The 25,337-nt window shown below is 45.2% G+C and overlaps 1 protein-coding gene across 2 annotated transcripts in view; it reads right to left on the bottom strand.

Moving 5' to 3' along the window:
- Window positions 1–23,286, bottom strand: part of LOC126174897 (putative protein TPRXL) — a 475,391-nt gene extending 452,105 nt beyond the window's left edge. For both annotated transcript variants that reach the window (XM_049921320.1, XM_049921321.1), the window contains exon 1: window positions 23,108–23,286. In XM_049921320.1, coding sequence (XP_049777277.1) covers window positions 23,108–23,131 — 24 coding nt within the window. In that variant the 5' untranslated portion in view covers window positions 23,132–23,286. The remainder of the gene's footprint in view (window positions 1–23,107) is intronic.
- Window positions 23,287–25,337: the final 2,051 nt, after the last annotated feature.

Raw genomic sequence — 25,337 nt, 5'->3', positions numbered from 1 at the left:
TTCCTTCAGCGATTTTGCTGAGCTTTTGAGAAGTCGTGGTGTGGAACAGCTCGGTGACTTCCTGAACCATCTGAGCAGTCTCCACGCCAAAATTAAACTTACTACAGAGGTAGGAAAGTATCAACAGCTACCCTTTCCGTATGTGGTGGGTTACGGCAAATGATGAGAACCTGGGCCTCTGCATGTGCCGAAACCCGGCAGACAAACATTCAAACCATCAGCTGAGCCAGAAAATAGGGGTGACTAATTGGCTCGCAAGGCACGTAAGACGAATATGAGGGCCGCATCATCTCGGACGCAATGTGCAACAACTGGAATGCGTTACACCACTAGTTGTATAAGAAATGACACGAATTAATAGTTAGCAGAATTCTTCCAGTTTTTCTTCTGTCTCTTTATTACTATTGATTGATCGTATATGCCTATTCCCATTTCCACTTCCCTTTCGGTTTTGATTTCTTTCTCTTAGAACAGAATTCTTACGAACCTTCCCGTTGATAACTAATCATCCTTGATTTTTTTAAAAAAAACTATAACGTTGTGCCAGAAATTCTGAGGGTGTACTAATGCTTTCCCACGAACTTCTGCCATCGCCCATTCTTGTATAATCTCTTAATTTTAAATCACTGAAGGAAAAACTGCATAAAGCCATACGTCTTGAATGAATAATTTATTTAACCGTAACTTGTTTTGGGCCTCCAGTCAACGTCAGATGGCAACAAGGATTGTTCGGACAAATTTCACATTTTTGTCTTATAACAAAATAGAAAAATCGTGTTTTTTTGATTCACAAAATTTCTAACATCATATGCAAAGTCTTCGCATTTTACCACGTTTTCTTTTATACATTAATCATAGAGGTGTGCTTCGCCGAGACGTGACATGCTAACCATGAACTAAGGACAAGGTGGCGGAAATAGGTGTTTATATCTGACGCCACATCAACTATGATCGTGGGCCGATGGCGGCTCGCTAAGAGCTGACCTTCCACCGAAAGCAGAACCTTTGGTCGGCTGCCGTACCAAGCGAGGTGGCGCAGTGGTTTGCACACTAGCCTCGCATTCGGGAGGACGACGGTTCATACCCGCGTCCGGCCATCCTGATTTAGGTTTTCCGTGATTTCCCTAAATCGCTTCAGTCAAATGCAGGGATGGTTGCTGTGGAAGGGCGCACGACAAGTTTCCTTCCCCATTCTTCCCTAATCCGAGTTCGTGCTCCGTCTCTAACGACCTCGTTGTCGACGGGACGTTAAACACTGCTCTCCTACTAATCGGCCGCCGTACGAGGACAGAACAGTCGGGGAGCGAGGTGCTGGCTCGCGAGAGAAGCAATTTAAGCTGGGTCGGTGGTGTGGAGTCTGGGTCTGGCGAAAGAGTTTGTGAAGCCCCGTAGTGCAGCGCGCAGTTTGGCGGTTGCGGCCCGCATTGTTCTGGGCCTACCAGTGCGTTGTCATCGTCAACATTTTATTTTATTTTCTACGGTCTTTCTTCTTGGTGTCTCGGGCCGAACTTGAAAGGAATGAAGATTGTTGCTTTGGAAGCTGAGGTATAACATGTCGTTGGACTCTCAATCCATGCTCCGTGACCGCCTTGTCCTGATCTTTCACTTCTTAGTGGTGTGAGAGGAAGACAGACTCTCAGTTACGATTAGAGCCTTGCTGCGTCTGCGTAATTGTAATACACCGATAAAAAAAATCGTAACATCCGGAAGGAGTTGTGCACCATAAACAAAAGTTGGCCGGCGTTTTTCTACTTCTTATAGATGATGTCTATTCAAATTTCGCGCCAGTCGCATAAGAGTAGCGCCACTACGAGGCCGTAAATCGGGTTTGCTTTAAATACACATTGTAACGGTCGTAAGCGCTAGTTGCCTTTTGAGATTAGACATGGTGAGCTGATGGTAGTCAAGAATGACTTTATGATGACAGAGACTGCATTATCATCTCCTCAACGAGGTCGTGAAATAGGACTACGAGAAGCTGGACGTTCCTTCTGCGACATTGCAGAAAGACTTGACAGGAATGTAACCGCTGTACAAGATTGCTGACAGCCATGGTCACGAGAACGTACGGTTGCAAGAAGACCGGACTCCGGACAGTCACGTGGCACTACCGAGAAGCAAGACTATCGTGTTCGGCGTATGGCTGTGGCGCATTGTACTGCATCTGGAGCAGCAATCTGAGCAGCAGTTCGCATCAAAGTGACACAACGAACAGTAATAAATCGGTTACTTCAAGGACAGCTTCGAGCCAGACGCCCTGTAGATTGCATTCCACGGACCCCAAACCACTCCCATTCGCGACTTCAGTGGTGCCAAAAGTGAGAGCTCCTTGGAAGGGAGGGTTGAGATCTGTTGTGTTTTCTGATGAAAGTTCGTTCTGTCTCAGTGTCAGTGATGGCCGTGTGTTGGCAAGGAGGCGGCCAGTTGAGGACACAGAACCAACCTGTCTGGGTGGTAGACACACTGGACATACACCTGGAGTTATGGTCTAGGAGACGAATTCGTATGACAGGAGGAGCACTCTCGTCGTTATATCCCGCGCCCTGACTCCAAATTTCTGTGTCAATCTTGTGGTTCGAACTGATGTGCAGCCATTCATGAACAGCATTCCAGGGGGCGTTTTCCAACAGGATAACGCCCGCCCACGTACCACTGTTGTAACCCAACATGTTCGACAGAATGTTGACATGTTGCTCGGCCTGCTTAGTTGCCAGATCTGTCTCCAATCGAGCACATATGGGACATCATCGGACGATAACTCCAGCACCATCCACAAACAACATTAACCGCCCCTGTATTAACCGACGAAGTGCAACAGACATGGAACTCCATCCCACAAACTGACGTCTGGCACCAGAACAGGACATTGCATACACGTTCGCACGCTTACATTAAAAATTCGGGTGGCTACATCGGTTATTAATGTGTCACCATTTCAAATTTGCAATGGCTTATATCCCGCTTACATTAACCTGTGATCTTGCATTGTTAATACTCGTAACTTAACTATGTTACCTAGACAAATGTATTCCCGAAATTTCATTACTCTACATTAATTATGTTTTGGTGTTGCGATTTTTTTACGTTAGGGTACTTATATGTATATGCACTATTGTTGTTAAGACCGTATGTGAGCGGGTTTCAATTAATCCTTATAGTGCTTTGCTTGCATAAGTAAAAATGTTCAAATGTGTGTGAAATCTTATGGGACTTGACTGCTAAGGTCATCAGTCCCTAAGCTTACACACTACTTAACCTAAATTATCCTAAGGACAAACACACACACCCATGCCCGAGGGAGGACTCGAACCTCCGCCGGGACCAACCGCACAGTTCATGACTGCAGCGCCTCAGACCGCTCGGCTAATCCCACACGGCGCATTAGAAAATTACGTGTATATAGTAGCTTTTAGTGTGGTCGACGTAGCCCGTTAATTCTATGGTGTGTCCTATGTCACCGTGTGGTTGTGCCGGTTGATGTCCAGGGCGTGTTATTTACCTGTCAGTTTGCTGACGGGAGAGACGCCATCTATAAGCCAGCAGAGTTTTTCACTTCTCACGCTTTGTAAAGCTTACTGAATGCTAATCAGAACATTTCGCCCCTCGGGGCGCTGAGTTGTTTGTAGTATTCCATTTAATGAAGTTAATATTTTTATTGTAATAGAATATCCTTTGTGTTTATTCATACCTGTTGTGAGGCCTAGGGCGAAAATTGTTTAAAGGGTCTTGGTGCCTTATATTTCTTAGTCGCCGCTGGTTACTAAGGTGACTGAATTGAAGACGCCCTTGTATTTCGGCCGATATTTGCGACTGTCATTCTTAAAGACTTGGTTAACATTATTGCACCCAGGCTGTACTTCAGCATCTTGTTTTTCCGCTCTGTGCGGATCATGTGGAGATCCGGTATTTCCGCCTTAACTAGAAAGATCTTCTGTATCTCAGGTGCGCCTGGTATATTTGTTACTTCAAGTTCGGCTGGGCTCTTCCAGCCGCGGGAGCATGCTCGTGTCCCTTCGGAGCGTTCGGTCGGCTCCATCGGATCCCTGTTTCCGAAAAGGCAACACACACATCGGGAAAGCTAGCCCGTGTGCGCAACGGCGGTAAAGAGTTTCTCGGTCTGTACACAAAGCCTGCCCCTGTCAATGTGCGAATGCCGTAGGCAAATGTATTGTCAAACATTATAGCGCACACTTTCGGATCTGATAGTTGTATTTGCTATCCCGCCGGAGTCTGATGTGTCTCCTGTCATAGAGTATCAGCGAAAGAAGTAAAATTTTAGTACTGAATGTTTAAAATTTTTTCTTACTGACAAGTTTGCATCAGTTAATTATTCCTAGGGTTTTTTGGTTTTTATATAATTAATTACTTGTTTGTTTCTGGAAGGGACTCTTAAATCCTGAAATAAAACTGAATGCTTAAGAAATTGTGGAAGTAAATGCTTTTCATGTTAGTACCCTGATAAAGGCGATAATTTCATGAGTATTATACTATTTACTGTTTTTAAACACTTTGGAGGCATGTTGTGCCGTAATTAGAGGATCATTTGCTTGTTAGTTTTATGGTACAACATTGTGTAGCTTTAATACTTTTTCTTTTTGTCAGATCTGGGTCAGTTAACAATTTTAGTGGGCCCTTTAAATTTTCTTATTAATCAGATGCTCTTGTTAATTGCTGGTACTTGTTAATTACGTAATAAAGGCATGTTTGTATTTTTCTCAAACGGTCAGTGCTGTTGAAGAGAAAAGCCCTGGGATCCAGTCCTTCCATTCAGGCCATTTGCCGGAAATCCTAAAGGCGCCAAGGCCCATATCAAATCAGACTGGCTGCCCAGACAACAGTATGGTACAGAAATGGAATACTTGTACAGCTACGATATCTAATACTGTAAAGATTCTTATTTTTGTCAAGGTAGATTTTTAAAAATACTGATAATTTTCAATGAAGAATTTTTTTCCTTTTCGTTCAGTGCAATGTTTGGTTTTTCTTGATTAACTGAGCTGTCTATGGTAGTACTCTCATTCCGTCTCTATCACTACAAAACCATAAAAGTTGGATGAAAGTTCGAGGCTTCTTTTGGTTCCTTCAGTCCAGTTAGTGAGCCAAGATGAAATCCGGTTTGCCGTGAACACTGAGGTGACAAAGGTAGTGGGACAGCGATATGCACACATACAGACGACAGTAGTAGCGCATATACGAGGTATAATAGACCAGTGCCTTGGCGGAGTTGTCATTTGTACTCTGGGGCTTCATATGAAAAGGATTCCGACGATGGGAATTAAAAGACTTAAGAGGGCGGAATGGCAGTTGGAGCCAGATGTATGAGATATTCCTTTTCGGAAATCATTAGGGACTTCAATATTCCGAGATTCAAATTGTCAAGAGTGTCCCGAGATACGAAATTTCAGGCAACGCAGCAGTGACTGACAGCCTTCGAGTAACGACCGAGAGCAGCGGCGTTTGTGGAGAATTGTCGGTACTAGCAGACAAGCAACACTGCGTGAAATAACCGCAGAAATCAATGTGGTGCGTACGACCAACGTATCCGTTAGGACAGTGAGGCGAAAGTTTGCGTCAATGGGCTATAGCAGCAGACGACCGACACGAGTGCATTTGCTAACAGCACGACATCATCTTAGAGAGGTCTTGGGCTCGTGACCATATCGGCTGGATCCTAGACAACTGGAAAACGTGGTCTGCTCAGATGAGCCCCGATTTCAGTTGGTAAGAGCTGATAGAAGGGCACGAGTGTGGAGCAGACCCCACTAACCCATTGACCCACGTTGTCAATGAGGGACTGTGCGCGCTGGTGATGGCTCCATAATGGAGTGCGCTGCGTTTATATAGAATGGACTGGATCGTCTGATCCAACTGAACCGATAATTGATTGGAAATGGTTATTTCGGCTAGTTGGAGACCATTTGGATCCATTCATTGACGTGATGTTCTTAAACAACGATGGAATTTTTGTGGATCAATGCACCATGCTACACGGCCACAATTGTTCGCGATTGGTTTGAAGAACATTCTAGACAACTGGAGCGAATGATTTGCTCATCCAGATCGACACAAATGAGTCCCATCGAACATTTCTGGGTCAGTTCGTGCACGAAATCCTGCACCGCCAACACTTTAGCAACTACGGACGGCTATAGAGGCAGCACGGCTCAGTTTTTCTGCAGGGGTCTTCCAGCGACTTGTTGAGTTCATGACACGTCACGTTCCTGCACTACGCCGGGCAAAAGGAGATCCGACGCGATATTAGGAGATTCCCACGACTTTTGTCACCTCAACGTATATTTCCTCCAATAAACTGATCTGCTCCTTTCTCGTCAAAATATAGTATCTGTAAGTTTTCAAATGGTTCAAATGGCTCTGAGCGCTATGCGACTTAGCTTCTGAGGTCATCAGTCGCCTAGAACTTAGAACTAAATAAACCTAACTAACCTAAGGACATCACACACATCCATGCCCGAGGCAGGATTCGAACCTGCGACCGTAGCGGTCGCTCGGCTCCAGACTGTAGCGCCTAGAACCGCACGGCCACTTCGGCCGGCCTGTAAGTTTTCAAAAGTGCTATTCGCTGCGTCTACATATTGGGAAATCTGAGAAGCAAAAGTTTAAATCATGAAGTGTCACTGGTTGTAGATGTTTTCCTTGAGTGTGACTAGGGCCTCCCGTCGGGTAGAGCGTTCGCCAAGTGCAAGTCCTTCGATTTGACGCCACTTTAGCGACTTGCGCGTCGATGGGAATGAGATGATGATGATTAGGACAACACAACACCCAGTCCCTGTACAGAGAAAATCTCCGACCCAGCCGGGAATCGAACCCGAGCCTTTAGGATTGACATTCTGTCGCGCTGACCACTCAGCTACCGGGGCCGGACTCCTTGAGTGACATTTACGAAAACAACCGTGGTGTCTTCAAACAATCATGGGTAAAAATAACATCTCAATGTACTGCTTCATCTCGTAGACGGTGAATAAAGAAGCACAAGATCGTCTCCGCACTCGCATAAAATACGCGGTTGCCTGCACCACGCAGAAATGTGCAGAAATAGTGGAAGGGCCAGCAATTTCTGATAAGCAAACAGTGGGAAATATATAATGAAATTGTAATTCAGCTGGCGGGGGAGCCTTAATGAGGCAGGTACTGAGAAGCAGGTAGCATAAGATCAGCGTATTAAAATGTGATCTGGGCTCAGCCTGCGACACAAAGACGCCGCAGACGAGAGATGATAACAGGGGAGGGGTGAGCAGCTCCTGGCGGCGGCAGAGCGGCCGACGCCACAAAAGGACAAAAGAACGCTGCGCGCCGTATAATGAGATTTGAGAGCGCCGCCTATTCTCCGCACCCGGACGTGGATGCGTGGTCGTGTCTGCGCTGTATATAGAGCCGCCCACTGCCGGAATAGGAAATGCACGATCACGCGACCGCTGCACGCGCATTCCTTTCCATCGTGACCAGAAAATACAGGGGTTGGACAAAGAAGGGAAGATGGCGAGAAATGCATGCTTGAACACAAATGCAGACGTTAGATATGCCTGCAGGTTGTGCTGTTCCATTTCACCACGAACGGCATCTCTAAAATGACCTCAATACGTTGCAAGTGTAAGTCTTGGTCAGAACTGTATTTTGTATAGTTGTGACTGCTTTATTACGGAACTACACTACTGGCCACTAAAACTGCTACACCAAGAAGAAATGCAGATGATAAACGGGTATTCATTGAACAAATATATTATACTAAAACTGACATGTGATTACATTTTCATGCAATTTGGGCGCATAGATCCTGAGAAATCAGTACCCAGAACAACCACCTCTGGCCGTAATAACGGCCTTGATACGCCTGGGCGTTGAGTCAAACAGAGCTTGGATGGCGTGTACATGTACAGCTGCCCATGCACCTTCAACACGATACCACAGTTCATCAAGAGTAGTGAATGGCCTATTGTGACGAGCCAGTTCTTCGGCCACCATTAACCAGACGTTTTCAATTGGTGAGAGATCTGGAGAATGTGCTGGCCAGGGCAGCAGTCCTAAATTTTCTGTATCCAGAAAGGCCCGTACAGGACCTGCAACATGTGGTCGTGCATTATCCTGCTGAAATGTAGGGTTTCGCAGGGATCGAATGAAGGGTAGAGCCACGCGTCGTAACACATCTGAAATGTAACGTCCACTGTTCAAAGTGCCGTCAGTGCGAACAAGAGATGACCGAGACATGTCTCCAATGGCACCCCATACCATCACGTCAGGTGATACGCCAGTATGGCGATGACGAATACACGCTTCCAATGTTCGTTCACCGCGATGTCGCCAAACATGGATGCGACCATCATGATGCTGTAAACAGAACCTGGATTCATCCGAAAAAATGACGTTTTGCCATTCGTGCACCCAGGTTCGTCGTTGAGTACACCATCACAGGCGCTCCTGTCTGTGATACAGCATCAAGGGTAATCGCAGCCATGGTCTCCGAGCTCATAGTCCATGTTGCTGCAAAAGTCGTCGAACTCTTCGTGCAGATGGTTGTTGTCTTGCAAACGTCCCCATCTGTTGACTCAGGGATCGAGACGTGGCTGCGCGATCCGTTACAGCCATGTGGATAAGATGCCTGCCATCTCGACTGCTAGTGATACGAGGCCGTTGGGATCCAGCACGGCGTTCCGTATTACCCTCCTGAACCCACCGATTCCATATTCTGCAAACAGTCATTGGATCTCGACCAACGCGAGCAGCAATGTTGCGATACGATAAACCGCAATCGCGATAGGCTACAATCCGACCTTTATCAAAGTCGGAAACGTGATGGTACGCCTTTCTCCTCCTTACACGAGGCATCACAACAACGTTTCACCAGGCAACGCCGGTCAACTGCTGATTGTGTATGAGAAATCGGTTGGAAACTTTCCTCATGTCAGCACGCTGTAGGTGTCGCCACCGGCGCCAACCTTGTGTGAATGCTCTGAAAAGCTTATCATTTGCATATCATAGCATCTTCTTCCTGCCGGTTAAATTTCGCGTCTGTAGCACGTCATCTTCCTTGTGTAGCAATTTTAATTCGAATGCGGGCAAATTGTTGGTGTTCGTATGGTAGCTGCTTCCGTGGCCGAGGCAGCCGAAGTATTCTTTCTTATAGAAGGGATCGGTCGTCCAAGCGATTTCAGCAGGGCCTAAGGTTGTGAAGAACGTCGTTCTGTTGCACATCGAACTGCAAACTGCCGTTTTGGACCGCGAAATGTATGTAAATGGACGCCCCAAGGGAAGGGGTAGTTTCACTGACACCCTCTATGCGATCTGCAAAGGCCTTTTCATGTCTGTTCTGAGCAGCGGTGTCTCTGAAATCTTTTCCTCGGCCATCCGTAAGAAAACAGCGTTATTTCAGCATTGGACGTCTGGATTCTGGTCTCCATTGTAGAGGCGTCAAGAGAAGTTATGGAATGTGGATAAGGGTCTGTGTAACGACCTGCCCATCGTTTACACGTTCACGGTAGCGTTAAGAAGAATTTTGGTGAAATTTGGTACTGATGTGACATCATTAATCCACCTTACACCACACATGAACTTCCGAACTCTGGCCTTTTTTCGCATAAGGCGACACCTTGCCGTTTGAAACGTTGCCGAACTCGAGGGTGACGCCGGAAGGAGTCACGCTTTTATACCGCTGCAGAGGAAATTTGTGGGCACCTTCAAACCAATTTAAGAACGTCTGCGTCGCAATGACAGAAAATGACGAGGTTTTAAAAGAAGTGACACTTTAATTGCGTTGTGCTGTGTACTTGTGAGCACTATCGAAGTTGACCGTAGACAGCAAGCACAGAACACCTATACCGTTCATGTAGAATCAGTTACCCGTAGCAAGAGACCAACGTATAAAAGCCAGTCCAGTATTTCGAAGATGTAAACAATGGGAGCCACGTAGAATGGGAAAGGGTGAGCCAAAATATCATCCTCGCATTTGGAGCCAGTTCTGTGTCACAGCATTTCCTCATGCGACTTCGTTCTGTGGACGTGTGATGCTGGTTTCCACGTTTTCTAGATGTTTATGCAAAGAGATCGTAGGCTGGTATACTATAGCGATAGTGAGCTCAATTCATGCACTTGGATGAGTTTTGATGAGTTCGCATTGCTGTCCTTCCAGACGACTATCACATATTGGATGTGACGTGCCAGTTGGGTGTCAATGTTGGTCCTGATAATCCAAGGAAAGTGAAGTGATAGTAGTTTGTGCGCCAGACAGGAGAAAGATCCAGGTTTAGGCTAGCACTATTGCGTAAACCGGAGAGCCAAAACATTATGACCGCTATCCACCGCGAGACTGAATGCTGCCTGGTTGCGTTGCGGCCACGTGACACGTTAGGGAACGTATATAAGCAGAGCAGAGACGAACCATTCTAGTGACGATAAGGGCCGCTGACAAAAGTGCCTGTGACAAGGAGCAGATTGTTGTGGCACTTCATCTTGAAAGCACCTCAGAAACGGCGAAGTTGGTCAGTTGATCGCGTGCTACTGTCACGAGAATCTATGAAAGCGGATGAAGGGTGGTGAAACTCGCAATCAGAGATCTAGGAGTTGAACGAGCACGCCTCTTCACAGAACATAGAGGTCCGAATCTTGCCCACAGCGTATTAGTAGGACAGACAGCACCGTATGATATATCTGACGACAGAACACGAAACTGGTGCAGGCACTAGTGTTACGGAGCACTCCTTGCAGTGCACAGTTGAACACAGGGCTCTTCTGTACATGACCCATACGTGTTCCTATGTTGAGACAGTGGTATCGTCAATTACGATGGCAGTGAACACGAGATCTCCGGAACTGGAGAGTGGATCAAAGGATTCAGGAAAAACGACTGTTCGAAATACCGCGCCACCGATGGAGGCCGGGAGAGGGGGGGGGGGGGGGGCGATGGGACATGCGGTAGTAACAGAGACGCCATGACAGCTGTGGACTACGTGATCATTATTGAAAATCACCTGCATCCCTACATATTTCATGTCTTCCCTGTCAGAAGCGGCACCTTCCAGCAAGATACCTGCCCACGTCACAAGGCCACATGCTACAGTAGTTCAAGGAGCATGACAGTGACCTTATTTGTTCTCTTGGCCACCAAATTCACCTTATCTGAACTTGATGGGACACGTCAGAGATGCTATTCGGCACCATCTCTGTGCCCAGAGCCACCGGCCGGTAATTTATGGTAACTGCGTGACTTGTGTGTAGACATCAGGTGCATCGATCTCTGGAAACCTACCAAGGACATGTCGAATACGAGGGGCGTTTGAAAAGTCCAATAGATGGCACCACCGGCACGTATCGAGGTCATGTTTAGTTAGTAGCATCTTTGGAAGGAACGCACACCAAGTTTCAGCCATATTGATCTACTTCTTTGTGTTTGGCATTCGTGTGGATCAACGAAGTCCAGTGATTGTCAAAAAATGGACGAAAAAGAATTTCGTGTGGTGATTAAACATTACTTTATGAAAAGAAAAACGCCTCAGGAGACTAAAGAGAAGCTTGGTGAACATTACGGTGACTCAGCGCCTTCGCTTGGAACAGTTCAAAATTGTTTCAGATTTGTCGGAGTGGCCATATGGGCACAAGTGATGCTGCATGTTCTGGACGCCCTGTGGAGGTTACGACTCATGAAATCATTGATAAAATCCATGATATGGTGATGGATGACAGAAGAGTTCAGGTGCGTGAGATTGCTAGTGCTATGGGCATCCCTAATGAACTGGTACATAATATTTTGCATAAACATTTGGACAAGATCCGCAAGATGGGTTCCGCGATTGCCCACGCTTGATCAAAAACGGAATCGTGTGAAGTGTTGCAACGATTGTTTGCAGCTGTTCAGGAAGAAGCCGCAGGATTTTAAGAATCGTTTCGTCACTGTGGATGAAACATGGATACATTACTACACTCCTGAGACCAAAGATCAATCTAAGCAATCGGTTACCAAGGGAGAATCTGTACCAAAAAAGGCGAAGGCCATTCCTTCGGTTGAAAAGGTTATGGCGACTGTCTTTTGGGATTTGCAAGGGATAATCCTCATTGACTATCTAGAAAAGGGTAAAACTACACTCCTGGAAATGGAAAAAAGAACACATTGACACCGGTGTGTCAGACCCACCATACTTGCTCCGGACACTGCGAGAGGGCTGTACAAGCAATGATCACACGCACGGCACAGCGGACACACCAGGAACCGCGGTGTTGGCCGTCGAATGGCGCTAGCTGCGCAGCATTTGTGCACCGCCGCCGTCAGTGTCAGCCAGTTTGCCGTGGCATACGGAGCTCCATCGCAGTCTTTAACACTGGTAGCATGCCGCGACAGCGTGGACGTGAACCGTATGTGCAGTTGACGGACTTTGAGCGAGGGCGTATAGTGGGCATGCGGGAGGCCGGGTGGACGTACCGCCGAATTGCTCAACACGTGGGGCGTGAGGTCTCCACAGTGCATCGATGTTGTCGCCAGTGGTCGGCGGAAGGTGCACGTGCCCGTCGACCTGGGACCGGACCGCAGCGACGCACGGATGCACGCCAAGACCGTACGATCCTACGCAGTGCCGTAGGGGACCGCACCGCCACTTCCCAGCAAATTAGGGACACTGTTGCTCCTGGGGTATCGGCGAGGACCATTCGCAACCGTCTCCATGAAGCTGGGCTACGGTCCCGCACACCGTTAGGCCGTCTTCCGCTCACGCCCCAACATCGTGCAGCCCGCCTCCAGTGGTGTCGCAACAGGCGTGAATGGAGGGACGAATGGAGACGTGTCGTCTTCAGCGATGAGAGTCGCTTCTGCCTTGGTGCCAATGATGGTCGTATGCGTGTTTGGCGCCGTGCAGGTGAGCGCCACAATCAGGACTGCATACGACCGAGGCACACAGGGCCAACACCCGGCATCATGGTGTGGGGAGCGATCTCCTACACTGGCCGTACACCACTGGTGATCGTCGAGGGGACACTGAATAGTGCACGGTACATCCAAACCGTCATCGAACCCATCGTTCTACCATTCCTAGACCGGCAAGGGAACTTGCTGTTCCAACAGGACAATGCACGTCCGCATGTATCCCGTGCCACCCAACGTGCTCTAGAAGGTGTAAGTCAACTACCCTGGCCAGCAAGATCTCCGGATCTGTCCCCCATTGAGCATGTTTGGGACTGGATGAAGCGTCGTCTCACGCGGTCTGCACGTCCAGCACGAACGCTGGTCCAACTGAGGCGCCAGGTGGAAATGGCATGGCAAGCCGTTCCACAGGACTACATCCAGCATCTCTACCATCGTCTCCATGGGAGAATAGCAGCCTGCATTGCTGCGAAAGGTGGATATACACTGTACTAGTGCCAACATTGTGCATGCTCTGTTGCCTGTGTCTATGTGCCTGTGGTTCTGTCAGTGTGATCATGTGATGTATCTGACCCCAAGAATGTGTCAATAAAGTTTCCCCTTCCTGGGACAATGAATTCACGGTGTTCTTATTTCAATTTCCAGGAGTGTATTACAGGTGCATATTATTTAACGTTATTGGACCGTTTGAAAACCGAGCTGCAAGGAAAACGCCCGCGACTGGACCGCAATAAAGTCCTTTTCCATCACGACAATGCACCAGAACACACCTCAGCAGTTGTGGTCGCAAAATTAATGGAAATAGGATTCCAACTCGTTTCACATCCCCCCTGTTCTCCAGACTTGGCTCCCTCGGACTACTATTTGTTCCCCAATTTGAAGAAATGGCTGGCAGGACCAAGATTTTATTCAAACGAGGAGGTGATTGCAGCAACTAATAGCTATTTTGCAGACTTGGACAATTCCTGTTATTCGGAAGGGATCAACATATTAGAACAGCGTTGGACGAAATGTATAAGTCTAAAAGGAGACTATGTCGAAAAATAAAAAAGGTTCACCTCAAACACGCGACTAGTTTTTATTTTTGCACGGACTTTTCAAACGCCCCTCGTAAATACCATGCAGAATCGCTGCTGTATTGCGTTCCAAAGCTGTGCCAACATGTTATTAAGAAGATGGTCATAGTACAAGGAATAAAGTAACTTCCGCATGATGTGCCATTGCCAAGTAACATAGCTAGATGAAACTTGGAACTTGTGTAGAAAAATCTGCTGAAGTATAGTACAGAAGGTGCCTGATGGAAACACACCGTTAGACACACGGAAACAACACTTTTATTTAAAAACTATAAATATACTGAAGTCTCCACTACTTATTATGATCCCCTGGACATTACAAAAGGTGGGGCATAGTTCTTAACAGGGCGTGTGATCACAACAGCCAGCTGTGCATACTATGCAACGTGCTCCCATGCTGGCCAAAAGGTTGGTATGGAGTTCTTACGGCAGGACATTCCATTCGTTCACGAGTGCAGTTGACAGTTGCTGGATGGTCGTTCGTGCATGTGTATAACTACATCTCCTAAACGCATCCCACAATGGGTCGATGGGCAGGACAGTCGTTTCGCCGAATATCTATCGTTACCCTTGCGCAGTTCGATGCGGTCGTGCGCTATCATCCATAAAAATAAAGTCAGGGCCAAATGTGCTCCAAAAAAGACGCACATGGTCAAGGAGTACATTGTCGGAATAGGATTGACCAGTGAGTGTACCATGTTCAAAGGTTAGGAGGCGAGTACACCCAAGCAACATCATGCCTCCCCATACTGTAACACCTGGCTACCAAAGCGATCATGTTCGACTATGTTCCTGTGTGCATTAAATGTTGCGCCCTCTCGACATATGAGGATATGTCCAGCATTGTCGAACATTATGGTTTTGGTGGTCCAGCTGTTATGGTATGGGAGGCACAACGTTTAATGGACATACTGACCTCCAAATCTCTAGATACAGCATCGTCACCAATACTATTGTGACACTGTGCTCCTTCTCCATGTGTGTCTTTTCGGGAATACATTTGAATCTGATGTCATTTTTATGGATGACGACGTGTGACCGCTTCCAACTGCGCAGGTGGAGGAACGAAAGGATAGTTGACGAATGGAGTGGCCTACCCGTTCCCTCGACTTGAATCCAACCAAGACGATCTGGGTTACGTTGGCACCAAAGACCATCCAGCAGTTGTCGACAGCGCTGGTGAAGGAATAGGTTTTGTGGCCGGGAAGGGAACACGTTGCGGAACATACATTACCGTCCTTGGTGATCACATACAGTATTAAGAATCAGGTCCCGTCTATTGCAGTGTGAGGAGACCACCACACATCATGGTGACTTCAGTGCAATAACTGTTTTTCAATAAAAATGTCACTTTTGTTGGTATCATTGCATATTAGTTAAGGCTTGTACTGTACTGTATCAGTTATTTCTATACATGTTCCAAGAATCAAGGCGCTATGTTACTCGGCAATGACACATCATGCGGAAGTCACTTTTGTCCTTAAGTTTTGCATACCAGTGTGTTTTAGCTCATCAACGAGTACCGAGACTGGCCATCAACCGAATTGGTTCAAAAATGGTTCAAATGGCTCTGAGCACCATGGGACTTAGCTTCTGAGGTCATCAGTCCCCTAGAACTTAGAACTACTTAAACCTAACTAACCTAAGGACATCACACACATCCATGCCCGAGGCAGGATTCTAACCTGCGACCGTAGCGGTCGGGCGGCTCCAGACTGTAGCGCCTAGAACCGCTCGGCCACTTCGGCCGGCCATCAACCGAATTCTCCGAACAGATAATGAGCAACACAAGAAGTGTACAACACTATTTTGTGTATTCTTTCGGGATCGCTTTCGGGATCGCTAACAGCAGATCATTAATGACACAGTCGCTTACAATTATCAATTTATAGAATGAATAAAATTTTGTTTTACATCGTCTTGATTCTAAACCCGTTTTTAGATTTTATCAAACACAACGGGTCTTTATTAGCGTTGCTACGAACGAACCACACCCAAAGAAAGGGGCAAAAATAATACGGCAAGATGAATCAATGGAAGTTCTGAGAAATAAAAGTTAAATACGGCGGTTCGATATTGGAAGTGCTTGCTACACCATCCTCAAAGTATGAAGCGGCATACGAAAGGCATTCATAATGTTGGCAATGAATTGAATAGGAAAAGGTTTATTGACCTGTTAGAACTCAAAAGAAAGGCGGACTTCAAGGAAACGACCGTTTCAAAAACGAAAATCATAACGAATTATAATGACTAACAGTTGCTACATGCTTAGCTGACTCAACAGCATCAAAAGACGTGAAGAATGACGGACGAGCACGACGTAGTCGAGGTATGCATTTGCAGATGCACCAACTGCTTCCCGATGATATTTACACAGATTTTCTGGCTGTTAGAAATGTAGAACGATGTGCACTAACCAGGTCTGGTTTAGCGCCAAGTCAGACAAGTTGCCGATTGGGAGAACGTCGACTGTGGCGTCCAGGACCAACGTTTGTATACGACGTGTATCACAATCAGTAGCGAAAAATTACGCGAGTGAAAGATTACTGCGGAAATGGGAATAGGGGTAAACGGTAAGTCATTTGTGTGGAAAAATGTTATCGAATCGGTTCTGCCAGCGGCAGTAGCAAGGCGTATTTTTTCTGCTACTACGGGACATTAAACCCTAATCTTCCTTCCTAACTTTTTTTTTTTGTTCCTTCTAGACTGTTACTGCACACGACTCTTAGACGTTCTATGCCAATTCACAATATAGCGATTTAACAGGAAACGCCAAACGTGGGAGTAAAACGCACGTACTTCATCCGTAATTTTGCCATAGTTAAAAAATTCCAAACTCTCTTTGCATTTATGAGTAAACTAGATGCTCTATAGGCTATGAGTTCGTCTACGTCTGCTCCACGATTCACACGTAAGTGCCTGACAGAAGATTCATCGAAACATTTTCACACTATAGTATTTCCCTAATGTTGCACACTCTAACCGCGCTGTAAAAACGGACAGTTAATTCTTTCTGTGTGAGCTCCTGTTTCTCTTATTTAATTACGATAATCATTTCTTCGTGTGTATGTAGGCGTCAACAATATATTTTCGGATTTGGGGGAGTGAAAATATCTCGCCGCATCGAAAAACGCCTTTGTTTTAATGACTGTCACTCCAACTCGCTTACCATATTCGTGGCACTCTCTACCCTATTTCGTGACAGTATAAAAACGAGCTGCCCTTCTTTGAATTTTGTCAACACCCTCCGTCAGTCTTAACCAGTAAGGATCCCATACCACACAGCAGGGTCGTCGAGCAGATGCGCAAAACTATAGACCTATATCTCTGACGTCGATCAGTTGTAGAATTTTAGAACATGTTTTTTTGCTCGAGTATCAGGTCGTTTTTGAAAACCCAGAATCTACTATGTAGGAATCAACATGGATTCCGGAAACAGCGATCGTGTGAGACCCAACTCGCTTTATTTGTTCATGAGACCCAGAAAATATTAGATACAGGCTCCCAGGTAGATGCTATTTTTCTTGACTTCCGGAAGGCGTTCGATACAGTTCCGCACTGTCGCCTGATAAACAAAGTAAGAGCCTACGGAATATCAGACCAGCTGTGTGGCTGGATTGAAGAGTTTTTAGCAAACAGAACACAGCATGTTGTTGTCAATGGAGAGACGTCTACAGACGTTAAAGTAACCTCTGGCGTGCCACAGGGGAGTGTTATGGGACCATTGCTTTTCACAATATATATAAATGACCTAGTAGATAGTGTCGGAAGTTCCATGCGGCTTTTCGCGGATGATGCTGTAATATACAGAGAAGTTGCAGCATTAGAAAATTGTAGCGAAATGCAGGACGATCTGCAGCGGATAGGCACTTGGTGCACGGAGTGGCAACTGACCCTTAACATAGACAAATGTAATGTATTGCGAATACATAGAAAGAAGGATCCTTTATTGTATGATTATATGATAGCGGAACAAACACTGGTAGCAGTTACATCTGTAAAATATCTCGGAGTATGCGTGCGGAACGATTTGAAGTAGAATGATCATATAAAATTAATTGTTGGTAAGGCAGGTACCAGGTTGAGATTCATTGGGAGAGTCCTTAGAAAATGTAGTCCATCAACAAAGGAGGTGGCTTACAAAACACTCGTTCGACCTATACTTGAGTATTGCTCATCAGTGTGGGATCCGTACCAGATCGGGTTGACGGAGGAGATAGAGAAGATCCAAAGAAGAGCGGCGCGTTTCGTCACAGGGTTATTTGGTAACCGTGATAGCGTTACGGAGATGTTTAACAAATTCAAGTGGCAGATTCTGCAAGAGAGGCGCTCTGCATCGCGGTGTAGCTTGCTCGCCAGGTTTCGAGAGGGTGCGTTTCTGGATGAGGTATCGAATATATTGCTTCCCCCTACTTATACCTCCCGAGGAGATCACGAATGTAAAATTAGAGAGATTAGAGCGCGCAAGGAGGCTTTCAGACAGTCGTTTTTCCCGCGAACCATAGGCGACTGGAACAGGAAAGGGAGGTAATGACAGTGGCACGTAAAGTGCCCTCCGCCACACACCGTTGGGTGGCTTACGGAGTATAAATGTAGATGTAGATGTAGCAGTACTCCAGGACAGGACGGACAAGCGTAGTATAGGCAGTCTCTTTAGTGGATCAAAAAATGTTCAAATGTGTGTGAAATCTTATGGGACTTAACTGCTAAGGTCATTAGTCCCTAAGCTTACACACTACTTAACCTAAATTAACCTAAGAAGAAACACACACACACACACACCCATGCCCGAGGGAGGACTCGAACCTCCGCCGGGACCAGCCGCACAGTCCATGACCGCAGCGCCTCAGACCGCTCGGCTAATCCCGCTCGGCTTAGTGGATCTGTTGCATCTTCTAAGTGTTCTGCCAATAAAAACGTAGTCTTTGCTTCATCTCCCACAACACTATCCACCGTTCCAATTTAAGTTGTTCGTCATTGTACCCCCAAGATAATGGACAGCTTTCAGATTTGTGTGATTCATCGCGTAACCGAAATTTAACCCGTTCCTTTTAGCAGTCGTGTGGATGACCTCACACTTTTTATTTTTTTTAGTTTTAATTGCTACTTTTGGCATCATACAGATCGTTTTGCAATTTGTTTTGATCTTCTGATGACTTTACTAGACGGTAAATGACAACATTATCTGGAAACAATCTAAGAGAGCTGCTCACATTGTCTCCTAAATTATTTATATGGGTTAAGAATAGCAGAGGGCGCCGCATTTCACTTCCACTTTACTTTGTGACTTTGCATCGATTACTACGAACTGTGTGACCTTTCTGAAAAGAAATCAGGAATCCAGTCGCACAACCGAGACGATGCACCACAGGCACACAATGTAATTAGAGGCCGCTTGTGAGGAGCGGAAACGTAGAATTAATCGGAGATCCGCTATCAATAGTGCTCATTACTACACGAGAATAAAGCGCTAGTTGTATTGCACAAGAACGATATTTTCTGAATCCGCGCTGACTGTGTCAATAGATTATTTTCTTCGATGTAATTCAAAACGTTCGAACACGGTATGCGTTTTAAAATCCTACTGCAAATCGACGCAAGTCGAGTATTTGATTAAGAAAGCTCATTTTCTAGGTTACTTTTGGACCATCCTCTATCTCTGGATCACTTTTTCATTAAGTCGGGTAATGCACGTATCTTTTGAGAACAAAGGACATTTTCGAATCGATACATGGATCGAAATAGTGGGCGCTTGACGGCTACGTCAAAGTTGAAATACAGTATCTATGTCTAATAAGAAAAGCTTTGCAGCCTCCTCATTAAATTAGTTAGGTCATGACACACAAACGCAGTGCGTTATGGACAATAAAGGAAAGAAAATTAACAATTTACGCGCCGATCAACGGAAAGATGCTCTCTATCTGTGGGAGAAAATCAGATACCACTAAACTGAAACAAAAATGGTAAGGCATGCCAGGCGGCGAAATGACAATCGTGGAACCGACAATCGGCGGAGAGGCATCTTCTGGAGAGGCACAGAAGGATTCTGCAAGAGGACGTTGCACTGAAGTGGTACCTCACGAGCCATACACATTAACGGGCAGCTATTCTTAGGCACCGTGTATTCTCGAAAGCGCGAATGTCGCTGCGCATCATCGTGATAGATGGAGCAAGACAAAATCATAAATCTGGAATTCACCTGTGTGAGGAATACCAGTCTGGTCCGTACATTCACACGCTTTATGTCTTCTCTCATAATTTTATGCAGTACTCTGACAGCATCTTGTAGATTGGGGGCTATAAAAGATGAATGCTCAGTAAATCCTAGCATTGTGTAAGCCTTTCATTTTGACGAAACTTCAGCGGCTTTTGCGACAGTTTTTCTGTCTTGTTTAATTCAAGCATCTTTTCACTTGTCCTTCTGACGGTGAGTGGACCCCGTTTCAGACTGGTCATGACAGAAAGATTTGAGACAGTCACCGGGAACCGAAGCAACCAACGACTCTTACAGTAGGCCACGGAGCTCTATAGTAACTAACTAAATGGAAGGAACGGCAGGGTGCAGAAGCGTGTCCTTGAAATGTAGCATTCAATTACTCTTCGAAAAGTTTGTGTGTGTGAGAAAGAGTGAGCGAGAGAGAGATAGAGAGAGAGAGATGAGGTGCCCGTCACATTATGATGAGCGGATTGTATACGAACATCGTCTCTGTTGTAACGGAGACAGCGTAAAGATGCTGTTGACTGTGATCTGGCAGTCGAATGGCGACTTTAAACTTCTTATAGGCTTTTAACGATAAAGGCTGAGGGTCTGGGTTTCAGACGACCTCGCGTTACAGATACGCACTCGTCATACTAGCGCGAGAAAATCAGAAAGGCCCCGTCCTTAGCATTCCTGTATGCCACACGCCACTAGTGATAAAAAGTCCACTTTTCGGGTTCAAACGAAACTAAATGTATAACGCAAAAAGCGTTTGCCTTGGGGCAGGGCCGGCCGGTGTGGCCGTGCGGTTCTAAGCGCTTCAGTTTGGAACCGCGTGACCGCTACGGTCGCAGGTTCGAATCCTGCCTCGGGCATGGATGTGTGTGGTGTCCTTAGGTTAGTTAGGTTTAAGGAGTTCTAAGTTCTAGGGGACTGATGACCTCAATAGTTAAGTCCCATAGTGCTGAGAGCCATTTGAACCTTGGGGCAGACTGGCGAGATAAACTTAGATTGAATAAGTGTGCGTGACTGACAATATGCCCAAAGTATCAGATTGGTTTGCTATCGCCACACCCGTTTAGTAGGTAAACGTTGTGCTAGCTATGTGTTTGTGAGTTAGTTAGATAATATGCGAATAATTAGGAAAAGGACGCAACAAAGGATACGAAACGTTCTCCCTGACAACAAGCAATTGAAAGTGTATAAATCATACCAAGCATACGTGCCTCTCCAGGGGTGTGGCCAACAAAAACAGAGAAAAAAACGTTGAAGCATAAATTAAGCGCTATCGCCGCGTGCGTTAATATCGTCGCTACCTCACACTGCACATAATCTCCGTACACTAACGCAAGGCAAATTCAAGATTTTTTTTTTCCATTTGGGCTTAACGACCCGTCGAGATCGATGTCATTACAAATAGCACTATATAGACCAATCTGTCCACAGAGTCATCAAAAATCGAACCTTTTAACAAACACCTGTAAGAATGTATAAAAATCGCAGACATGGTCTAACTGGACATATTTCCATCCACTGACAGCATGGACTGCTTTAGCGCTTTGCCATACAGCTCAGTTTCGCGAATCGAGCAACAATGTGTAACGTACGATATCGCCAGAGCTGATCAGCTTTAGGTAAACTTCCTCTTGACAGAAAGACGAGCCCTATCACGAAAGTACGGATCTCTTTCACCACTCATATTTGGAAAGAAAGTGATTCTAATCTGATGGAGCACGAATGATGTTAGACATTTTTGCCTTCCGAAAAAATATCCCTACAGAGTTTTTAAGTGATTTTGGAGAAATAGCGGAAGGGGACTTGTATTCTGTTCTCACTAAACACGACACGAATGACAAGAAAAAGCGCTCCCTCACTCAGTAAGAGACATCGGGGTGAAACCGATAGCACAGCGAAGTGAAACGGGCTGCAGCAAAGACTTTGGCGGAGCCGACGCGCCACGGTTTGAATATGTCACTCTGGAAAGTCCGACCTATTACGTGTGGTGCCGACTCAAGTGTATTCACGTGCCCTTCCACTCAGAATTTTTCATTCCTTCATTATAAAGTAATTGTCACATATCCTTCCACCAGCAGCGCCCGTCCCGATCTTTCTCACGCTATTCGCGCTTTTTCCTTTAACCAGCAAACGCAGACTGTTTAAAAGCGGACCATCATCAATTACACGTCGACAATGCAGCAAAATACTTTTTGCATCCAAGAGGATGTCTCGCTTTCCGCCGCCGGTGAGTTTGGCACACAACAGTCACAATATTTTATATTGCAAAATGTGAAAACCGGCTTTGACGCCAGGAACTTTTTTTACACAGAATGGTTCTATAAACTTTTTCGACATTGCCTTCCATCATACCCAAGCAGTGTGTGCAGGCCTTTTTTTTAATATTTCCGTGAAAATATCGTATCTCGCTAGATACTTCTACCGATGACATACTAGCAGCGATTACTATCTACGAATACGCCGAATTACATGATGCGCTAAGTGCATCTAACAGATACAAAAAGAAGTCAATTAGTCTTTCCTCGTATTAACGCACAAAGGAAAGAATTTACGAAAATATTTTTATTCGCAACTACACGTTTACGCTGCACAAAATTGTAACTGTGCGCGAATGACAGAAATTGCGCGCCTACCTCTCAATGTGTATCAACCTGTTGCGCCTTATGTTCCGCAACGCAACTGTCGTAATTTGAAACCTCTTTCCTTCGATGGATGAAATATGTGACAAAGTGTTCAACAGGGAACACACGCTGTGAATTTATTGGTGTTGTTCTTTTTCTGATCAGACGCAAATACTCCTGTACGGTTCCGAGACAAATAATAACTGCGTGGCACTATTTCTTTGATTAAAAAAAGGTACACTTAACATGAGTAATATATCAGTGCTTACTATCGCCGTATGACACACGGAATCATTTTAAAAACTGTCACTTTAATTCTGATCTACTGAGTGTTTACCTCGAATAATTTGCTTCTCCCCATGCGTTCTTCACAGTTTCCAGTTCTTAATGAAATTACTCCTTGGAGTTAGAGTCTTTTCAGTCTGTATGTCGTGGCTATCAAGCGAAAACTAAAAATTTACACAACGCGCACGAACGCTTCTTTCCACTCTGCTAACGTCAAACATCTTTCGACAACTGCAGCCGAAACTTTCTTGAACCAATAACTTGTCCGGACGCGCCACAAAGCACTTAAATGACGAAGATAAAAGCACTATGCGCGACGGCGCCGCACACGATAAGCGCTATATCGATACTACAGAGAAATAACAGCAATAAGTGTAGTCGGTATGGGTTCTTTAATCTAAAGAGAGTAATTAAAGATCAAGTTAAGATATCGTGGAACAACAACAACAGAAAAAGCTCTCATCTTCGCTAGCAATTGATCACGGAAAGAAGATATGCCTCTCGCCCCACATGTCGGGCAAAGTGTGCCCAATATCTATTATTCAATTTTTAATCTGTAATTCACGTTTGATATATTTTTACTTAAGTTCGCGTGAACTGGTCGCAAACGTTATTAGTGCAACCTTGACATGCAATAAATTTTTGTGCAGGCGTCATGAACTGGCCGTAGGGCAATTTTGCGTAAGAATTCGGATTGTTCAAGCTGCCGAGTGTTTCTCGTTTCGTCAACCACACGTTATAGCACACATCACATCATTACCTACTTCACCCACCTCTCACCCCCCCCCCCCCCTACTCACCACCGCGTCTCAACGGCAGAACCGACGACAATGTACAAATTGTCGCCATCAACCACTCCCTTTCAACACAATAAACCATAGTAGTTTACATAGAAATATGCTAAATGAAAGGCGTTTTGCTGTCATAGGTGAAAATTTGAGGCCTACAACAACCAGCCAGGAGGATCTTGTCGAAAACCTCTCACAACTCAAAAAAATTCTGGTCGTATGTAAAGGCTCTCTCTGCCCTAAAAAATTGGTGTTACACACCCAAGGTGGTAAAGAAACTGAAATTGTCTTTCGCAAAGCAAAAGTGCTGACCTGCAAGCCAAACGTTCATTTACAAAAGAAAAATGTGTATTGCCCTGGTTTAATTTTCGCAACGGTACAAATGAAAATATGAGTGATATACATCAGCAGTAATGAAAGCAGCTGCAGTAATTTAGGCTGAATAAAGCATTAGAACATATTGACACCCAGATTCTATACAGAATTTGTCGTTTCGTTAGCCCAACTTTTAACTATAACATACATAAAAAAAAGGATGGCGTAAGTGGTCCACTTAACTATCGTCCAATATCATGGCATCCATCTGTTACAGATTCTTAGAATGTTTTCTGGCCTCAGATGTAATGAGATATCTCGAGCAGAATTACCTTCTCTCTGTCAATCAGCATGGATTCCTAAAACACTGGTCATACGAATCCTAACTCTCACTTTTCTCAAATGACACCTTGAAAGCCATTAATCAAAGCAATAAAATATATGGAGTATTTCATGGCATTCAATAAGCATTTGATTCTGTCTTTAAATGGTAAAGCCATCACCAACAGCAACATTCGTTTGAACTCCACACTGCTTTACTAGGTCCTATTAGACATGGTCTGTCATCACCTTCCTTCAGTTTTTGAAGTGACTTTCCTAGCTAGTTATATGGGGACCCTGCAGGTTAACACATATTCCCAACTAAGGAGCAACTTGTCATTTTTCACATTAACGATCATTGCCAAAGGTGAGGAAGTTGAAATGAGAGATAAAAATTCTCAGATTGACCAAGACCTTTGGATTCACAATCTGACACATTACAACTTCCTTTATTAAAAAATCATGGGAGGTATCAAATGGAATTTGTGACTAGAGTGGGATGATGATAAGGAAGACACCATGTTATCTTGGGTGGAGAGTCATAAACAGATTCAGAAGTAACTTTAGACATGGCCCAGAAAAGTTGTTACGACCCTACCTGCTCATGTTGCTTGCTTACGACATGAAAGACAACATTAATGGTAACCTCAGACTTTTTCCAGAATATCTGGTCATATCTTGAAAAGATTTCAAATTAATTATTTACATGTTCAAAAATGTAAAATTGGGGGCATCAAAAAAATGTAGTATCCTATGAATGAACTATCAATAAGTCAGAAATGGAAACATTCAGCTGACAAAAACAACTGGATACAGTGAACAGTGGGGATATGAAATCCAATAATCACATTGGCCCAG

Source organism: Schistocerca cancellata, chromosome 3 (assembly GCF_023864275.1).
Source record: "Schistocerca cancellata isolate TAMUIC-IGC-003103 chromosome 3, iqSchCanc2.1, whole genome shotgun sequence".
In the NCBI taxonomy this organism is placed as follows: domain Eukaryota; kingdom Metazoa; phylum Arthropoda; class Insecta; order Orthoptera; family Acrididae; genus Schistocerca; species Schistocerca cancellata.
Note: the sequence above shows the minus strand (reverse complement) of the source record. Positions and strands in the feature narration are given on the sequence as shown.